At 28.3% G+C, this 8763-nt stretch overlaps 1 protein-coding gene across 1 annotated transcript; it reads left to right on the plus strand.

Annotated features, from left to right (window-relative positions):
* Positions 1-26: 26 nt before the first annotated feature.
* Positions 27-1692, plus strand: LOC100164423 (28 kDa heat- and acid-stable phosphoprotein-like). Its single transcript, NM_001162154.1, is given in 5 exon segments — positions 27-194; positions 348-571; positions 645-775; positions 847-998; positions 1280-1692. Coding segments are annotated over 5 exon segments (576 nt in total). The 5' UTR covers positions 27-184; the 3' UTR covers positions 1339-1692.
* Positions 1693-8763: the final 7071 nt, after the last annotated feature.

Below are 8763 nucleotides of genomic sequence, written 5' to 3' on the forward strand. Positions count from 1 at the left end.
CAATATTTTGATAAAATATAATAATTATTGTTTGATACAGAGTACAGTGTCGTCGTCTCGTCCCTCAAACCGATTTTGAAATCCAAAATATTCGAAAATAGATCGTGCCCATTGCCTATAGTTGTACGTCTTGTGTTCGGTGATTAATTTCTTTGTCGCCAAACGAAAGTCTTAAGTTTCCAAAATGCCAAGAGGTACGTCAACCGCTGTAGTCTCTTCGAACGGCACATCCGCGTCGAGATTCTTTTGTTCCGTGTCGATCTAGAGACAATGCGTTTTTTGTTTTTTTAAACGATTATTTTATCATTTTATGAATAATCGGTTTTTTTGATTTTCCGTCTCCGCAGGAAAGTGGACCAACCACAAAGGACGGAGTCGCAGGTTTACAAATCCCGAAGAACTAGAAGAACAGAGAAAACGCGAGGAACAGGAGAGAAGGTGGAAGAAAAATAACAGAGGCGATGATGAATCGTCGAGTGAAGAAGAAGAAAAACCCGCGACCAAAGGAGACAAGAGCAATAGTGAGGACGAATCGGAAAGTGAAAGCGAATCCGAAGAAGAATCCGATGATGTAATTATAATTTTTATTATAATAGGACGTATGGTTAGGCAAATGGAAATTAAATTTTTTTGTTTTTGGCCAGAATAAAAAAGGTGTCGCAGGCCTGATACAAATCGAGAATCCAAATAGGAGACAGTTAAAAGCAAAGAAATTAGCTACGCTTAACGAAACTTTAGACACAGCAGAACCAGCCCAATTATCTAGACGTGAAAGGTTGATTAAGTTTATTTTCATCGTTTTTGAATATATTTAACATAATATAATATGTTTGATGTTGTTCGCAGAGAAGAAGTTGAAAGACAACGGAAAAAACTGCACTATCAAAAGCTGCAGGCTGAAGGTAAAACAGATGAAGCAAGAGCAGATTTAGCTAGATTAGCAATCATTAAACAACAACGTGCGGAAGCCGCAAAAAAGAGAGAAGATGAGAAAAAAGGTCAGTTTTTCTTTAGTTATTACTTACTATTAATTCTCATTAAAAAAAAGTCAGAATTATTCACCTATACTTCCATACTCTGTTCAGTGAGAGCACAGGCCGCAGACCGGCAAAAATTGGGTCTTCTGCGCTTTATCATAGGTTAACCAGTTTTGATGGCAATGTGACGAGGGGCAATGCGCATAATTGTGTTCTCTCACTGAATAGAGTATAACAATATACGTTACTAGCTTGGTGTATATAATTATTATATACTTTAATATTATTATTATTTTTTATAGAAAAAGAGATGGCTAAAATTCTAAAATCAGCGGAGACGCAAAGAGCACTCGGAAAATAGAGCAATTTATATTATGGACTGATATGTAATGTAAGAATTAAATTACTATTATGTTCAATTATTATATTAGGCAGCCATTTTCTTATGCTACCATAATATATGCTTTCAGTTATAATAGCTACTTTAATTGTCATGATTTACAGACATTCATCTAAAATATATACCTAAAAAATGTTGTTTACATTATTTTAAAGTTTTTTTTTTTTTTTTTTTGTAACTGTAAATTCCCTATTTAAATAATATCCACTTCATTCAGTTTAGCCATTTTCACAGATAATACAAGTTATAAAAATTATATATTATTATTTATATAATATTATGTACATTATATATTAAACTTTTGTTTCTATTTTCTATTGTGTATTTGTGTGTTAAAATTAGTTTTGAGCAAGTTACGCACATACGTTTTACCATTCAAAGGATCTAAGTAAGTACCTACCAATGTATAACTGTAAAAGTTGCTAGGCTTGATGCGACAACATAACTATGAAAAATAATATTGATAAGAAAAGAATTATAAATTTTATTTCAAATAAAACTATTTGATTAATTCAAATTGTATTCTAATGTTCATATACGGAAATTAAATTATATCTTGATTTATCTTAAGAATATCTAAACAATTATTTTATAATAAAAAGTAACCCAATACTTCAGAACTTTCTTTATTAAACAAATATTTGAAACATGTATTAAGAGGATGTGATGCCCGCATGCGTTGTCTCCGTCTTACAAGTTCGTAACATAGCAAATTATACGCAAGGCAGAAAACGTGCAGCTCCGTTAGTTTAAAATCTTGAGTAAATTGACCTCTTATAAAAACTTAAGGAAAGATTATTATCTAGACAACCGCTTAGGCTTTTTATTATATTTTAATCTAAAGCGAGCCATGAGTATTTTAAAATTGTTAATTGTCTGTACATTTTAAAGTACTCATAACTCGCTTAAAAATTAAAATATAATACAAAGCTCATGAGGTTGTCTAGATAATAATCTTACCTTTAGATTTTATAAGAGGTCAATTTACTCAAATTTTTTAACTAACGAAACTACACGTGTTTTGCTTCACATAGAATTAGCTATGTTACGCACCTGTAAGACAGAGACAACACATGCGGGTATCACGTCCTCTTAATCGTTATGTTTTGTGTTGCGGTATTTATTTATTTTTGGTTATCGCTTTCCTTTATAATTACGTTTACGAATTTCAATCGTTTTTCTTCTAAAATATTTTCACGTTTGCAAGCCCTGCTCTTAACTTTTAATCATTCATACATCATACATAAACGTGTAATGCTATAAAAACGAAAAATCATTTTATGGTGATTAAAAATCATAAATATTATATGAAATACCTAACAAAGAATCAGTTATGGAAAATCTGACTTTGGGAAGGGCTTGAAACCGAAAATACTTTTTGATAATTCGATTTTGGTTTCGGTTATCTGTATTTATTTTTTTCGATTTTGATTTCGGTTTCGGATATCGGTATTTATTTTTTCTGATTTGGTTTTTGGTTTTGAATACCGGAATTGATTTTTTCGATTTTGTTTTCAGTTTCGGTTTTTAACGGTTTAAACCGGTATTCAAAATCGGTTTCGCTTTGGGTTATAGGTATTTTAATATTTTATTATTAAACCATAAACAAACCTAACGAAACCTAACCTAACATATGAGCTGTATAATAATCGGTACCAATAATCAGCACCTAGCAATTTTGGATAGGTACCCACTTTTGATAGACATTAATTAATTTTTTTATAGTATGGATATGATATAATTATAATAATATGTATAAAATAAAACTGATCAATACAACAAATTTAAATATTGAATTTTATAATTTAATTTTAAGTTGTTTATTACAGTTTAATAGAATGACAGAAATAGTATACTTTATCATCCTTATCATAATTAATAATTTATGTTTAATATTCTATTTTTATTGTTAACATAATGTATAATTAACTTTAGAAGCATTTAATGTCATCATTAGTATAATATTGTAAAATTCATAAAATCAATCAAATTATGATCGGTATGATAAATACATTTTCCGTGCTTCGTAAAAATTTAAATTGTGCCTACACACGTAGTGATGAAAAGTCCTATACAAAATTACGAACTGTTAGGTACCAATTTGGCATTTTCAATAAATATATGTATCTATAAGGATTTAAGAATAATGTTCACCCTGGCCTTACTTTTTTATTTATTCAAATTAAATAGCATTATATACCTATTGTATCGTTGGATAGAGTGGAAAACGAAAGAAGAAGTACCTGTACTAATATTAGAAGGTATGATAGAAGGAAAGAAAACTGCAGGACGTCCCCGAAACTCTTATATAGGACAAATTAAATGGGATGCAAAAGTCAAAACCTTTAAGGAACTTAAAGAAAAGGCGAGTAATCGGGTAGAATGGAGAATTGGAGTTGTAAACCAACCTTCTGGTTGGAAAAAAAAAGCTACTGTATCATAATATTTTGAGCGATTAAGTAAAATTACAAACTAATTATTTTCTTTACCTATACTTTTATTGTATTATCCAGTATCAATTTGCTAAAACTCAACTTTTGTAAATTAATAGTCGTTAGCACGCTTCGTTTGGAACCTGAAAATGTAGGTACGAAAGATAATTATTTATATAGCATAGTTTATATCCTAAACTATAAAGTATAGAAACATTAGGCATACAATATTTCACAGCATTGTTGAACACTCGTAACCAATCGTACAATAATAAATACAAACATTCAATGAGTGTTTTAATAATTTCATGAGTTACTTTATATAGTTCGTCTATATATTATGCAGAGTTGAGAGTTAATAATTACAATTTAATTATAATTTCCAGAGCGATCGACCACGTGGTTCTGTAATTTAAACACATTTTATTCATTTGACCCGTACACAAATTGGAGCATTGACTGTTCTAGCACAAATGGAACACAAATTACTTGAATTAATACATTTATATAAGAAAACTAATAATTAACAGCCAGTGCTCAAAATAATTTGTATTTTTTTATATTCTTTAAAATATGATATCCAATGGACACATTACTGTCATGAACTTGATAATAATGGCCATGATAAGACACAATATACAAGTAATACTATATAATACTTACGAGCATTAATACTGAAATCATTAAAGTATATATTCATAAACAAATTAATAAAAAAATATTAAACTTGAATTTATTTTTATGAACATAAAATTATAGCACAATGATAAGTACCAATTTACAAATACGACTACCAATATAGGTAATACATAATAAATACAAAGCGAGTTAATAAAGTGAGCTAATTTAATAATTAAGTAGACTTAGCCACCACACTTAAGTTTACCTTGGCAGTCTTGCCAATAGTTTCCAAATAAATGTTGTTTTCAATTTCAGTCTAAATAACATTAAAAGGTCTAACCGTTTTTTGTTGTGTGTGTTAATATTGTGGCTGTTCAATAACTATGGTACGCCCGAAACGACATTTACAAAGAGTCTTTTAGTAAAAATACAAATTATGCATAGTAAACCGAAAAAAGATCAACAAAAAAAACATCCAAAGTAGAATTACTTGGAAATGACTTTACTCCAACGCAATTCTTAAAACGGTGCCGTACGAATTTTAACTGAATGTAAAGAATATTTAAAACAACAATAAACTATTTGAACAACTTGAACAATTCCCACGGAGGGAAACAACGATTTACGTCATGATATTCACTAACGACTAAACACCGATTCAAGTGACACGAGTTAAGTAGGTTAATATTATCTTTCGTCTTACTGCCGTCAACCACACCACCAAAACCGGCATTATTATATACATTATAGATTTCCGACCAAAAATAAATATATTTATACCGATATGGGTGAAGTACATTGATTGCGGAAATGCGGCAAGCTCTGCAGGGTGTTTTGTCTTTGTAATATCCACACGAGTCATTTTGGTAATATCAACAAAATTAATATTCATGTAAATTTGTCGTGAATAGTCGTTAGGGGATTTCGGTGCAAAACCAGAATCGTACAAGTAATATAAATTAAAATGACTATAATAACTATATACATAATTTAAAGAACGTTAATGTGATGTACCTACTAAAAAAAAATAAACTTAGTTTTTTGTTTCTTGAAAATGGAGGATAAAATGTATTTACTAGTAGGTAGTTTAAAACAAACAAAAATTAAAACATAAACCTATTTACAAAATTGGCGGATTAATTTCCATCGCAGTATTACGCTGTTTGGTACCGTGTAGCAAACTAACTGAATTAAATTACAACAAAATATAATAAATACATATTTTAACAATATAGTATTAACAATGAATTGAATTTGTGACCATTAAAATATTTTAAGACTGTTAACACAATGGACAGTTTAATCATTTCACAGTAGAGAATTTATAAAAGACCGCTCTTAAAAGAAAAGTTCAAATAAGTTATCCGAATTAAAAGAGAAAAGAATAAATGTTCAATATTTAAAGTTAACCATTTACATATGTTCTAACCCTAAATTCTAAATTTGTATAAAAAAAAAATCTATGTACCTACATAGACATAAATACGTATCACAATATTTGAATGAATAATATATTTAATCTTAATAATTAGTTTATCTTAATAAATAGTTTCGAAAAAATAAACATGGCAGTCCAAAAACTAATAAAACAGTAACAATTTGTAAAAATGAGATATCAAATATTATTGACGTGGAAATCAATTAATCTGACAGATTTTATTGAAATAAGACAATGATTTTACGGAACAAAGATTGTCGTGTAACGTTTTTTATTTCTTTTTTACAGTTGCTAAATATGTTGTATCATTTCATATTTTGGGTTGAAGTCTCCATTGTATAGTTTAAATTCAGTTCTAAAGCCTAAAGTTTAGATACTGAGTAGAGCGATGAGTAAGTGATGTGTATGTGAATTTTTTACTTTTATATTTACTTTTTTGTCATGTTGGAATATGTGACTTCTGTTTGGGATAAAGGAGTGAACAAAAGTCGAATGTAGAAACTTTTTATATCAGATATGTAATTTGTTTGCTATAGTTGAAAGAATGTTTTCGTTATTTGTTGTTGTTTACGTTTAAAGTTGAGAAAAGTTATTGACAATTTGATGAGAATGAGTGACATTTACTTCATCCATATACGTAATTATAAGATGAATTTTGATTATTTTTCTGTATTTTGGAAAATATTAATAATCCCAGAGTATTAGTGTTCACCGATTTTATATAATGTTAAAGTATTATATAAACCCGATTGATGAATAAACTTATAATATGTTAAATGTATTTAAATAAAGTTATGAATAATTTGACAAATTTATTTTATTTTTTATTTTTCTAAAATGTTAAATGTTTATATGGAAAACTAAAAATATAAAATAATAAGTTTAATAAAAGTTATATTTTGGATAATAGGGTTAGGTATATTAAAATGTCTTGAGCAATCCACAGTTGGTTACATATTTTAATAAATAAATCAAAATTGATTAATTTTATTTATTTTATCTATAAGGAACTATGTTATATTTTGTCAAAGTTAATTTTGTAAGATTTCAACCTAGTCTAAATTTGTAAAGAAAAGCTTGAGACCTTGAGTAGTATTATTGTTGTATAATAATATTGTGTTTATTTTTTTTTTATGTCTCACGTCAGGTTTTAGAGAAGCATACGTCTTGATTCATTTGTCAACGATGATGGTAGATTGTGATGCAAATTTGATCTATTTGATAGTTTTTTTTAAATATTGAGAAAAACTAACAAAAAACCACCGGGAAATAGAATATTTATGCTAAAGAAAATCGATCTTGTATTAGATTCTGAGCTGAGCGATGAATGTATTGATTTTCTAATAATTTGTGTTTTTTTTGTATCTGTATACATGATGATTAGACAAAATAATGTTTTGATTTTCTACTTTGAGGGTGGTTCTCATAGCAAATGATTCTGGTTGGTATTTTTGAGAAGTCAAAATTAAAAAGAATTTCCAGAATTTTTTCGAAAATTGTAAATAATTTTTGTAGTTAGAATTTCATAAAATGTTGTTTTTTATCTAAGATTTGAAAATTAATTAGAAAATTCTTCATAATAGTTACTGCCAACAATGAAAAAAAGATGGAAAATAGAAAATGATATTCATTTTTTTATATTTAACTTTCAAATATTTACGAAGTTTGATATAAACCCATAAAATTACTTTTTTTCCATAATGGATTTTTGATATTATATTTTTCTATTTTCAAAAACGAATAAATATAGATACCTACTTGAAATGTTCAACAAATGTTTTTGTTTCACATTTAAAGTTATGCGACTTACAAACTACCGTATACTAGATCCCTGTCAAGAATTTTTTAAATATTGTATGTGTATTTATTCTTTAAAAAAAAGGGAAAAACATAAATATTGCATTTTTATATAATTTAAAAAACAAATTTAAACGTAACATATGAACTTAGTAATTACTAATTATTTGAAGTAATTTTAGTATTAAAGTAATTATATTATTTAACGCTTAACATGATGTTGAGGTAGGACTGCAAAGTAATACCTAATTATTATTTTCTAGAATATAGGGAGATTTACGTTGGAAATTTCAAAATTCCTGTTGAAGCACTTCCTCGGGTTGGACTTTATGATTTACATTTATGCCTATAACGTTTCCTATGAATGTAGCTTTCTATTGGTGAAAGAATTGTTGAAATCAGTCAAGTAGTTTTTGAGTTCATTCGTTACAAACAAACAAACCTTTCCTCTTTATATAATAGTATAGAGTATAGATATAGATATAGATAAAGATAGATAATTGGTATTTGACTGAGTTGCACTTATAGCTGTCTGCAATCCACCGCAGATGGATTGCCTACCTTATATTCTGTCACGCATTGTCCACAATCCGAAGTAGTCGGATTTCCTACCAGGGTGGCTTAATTATACTTACTGCAGTGAGGTACATTCAAAAGGAGTTGAACAATCACAATTTTTTAAAAAGTTGTAAATTTTTCGGGTAACGAAGCGCGCGGGTTCAGCTAGAGTATAATAATTTTATATTTACACACTTTTCTTAAGTTCGCTTTCACGTCTGTCTGTCTGTAATCAAATCTTGCGAGCTCGATTTGAGGCACTTTTTGACAATGAAAAATTCTGAAAATTGGTATAGACCTTGGTCATGGATGACAATACAATAGTCCGTTGTCATTTTGGGACCCGGACCTCCAGGTCGGCGATGACGGCTGTACAAAATCATCTCCGAGGAAGTACAGGTATTACATGAAATTTGTTTCATAAATATTTTTTAAACGTTTAATAAAACAATTTAATTTTAACTAAAAAGTAGAAAATTAAAAAATTAAAAAAAAATTTTTCTTAAAAACACACTTTTCTAAAATGAAATTATTTGCTGA

The sequence above is a fragment of the Acyrthosiphon pisum genome, chromosome X (assembly GCF_005508785.2).
Source record: "Acyrthosiphon pisum isolate AL4f chromosome X, pea_aphid_22Mar2018_4r6ur, whole genome shotgun sequence".
Taxonomy (NCBI): Eukaryota; Metazoa; Arthropoda; class Insecta; order Hemiptera; family Aphididae; genus Acyrthosiphon; species Acyrthosiphon pisum.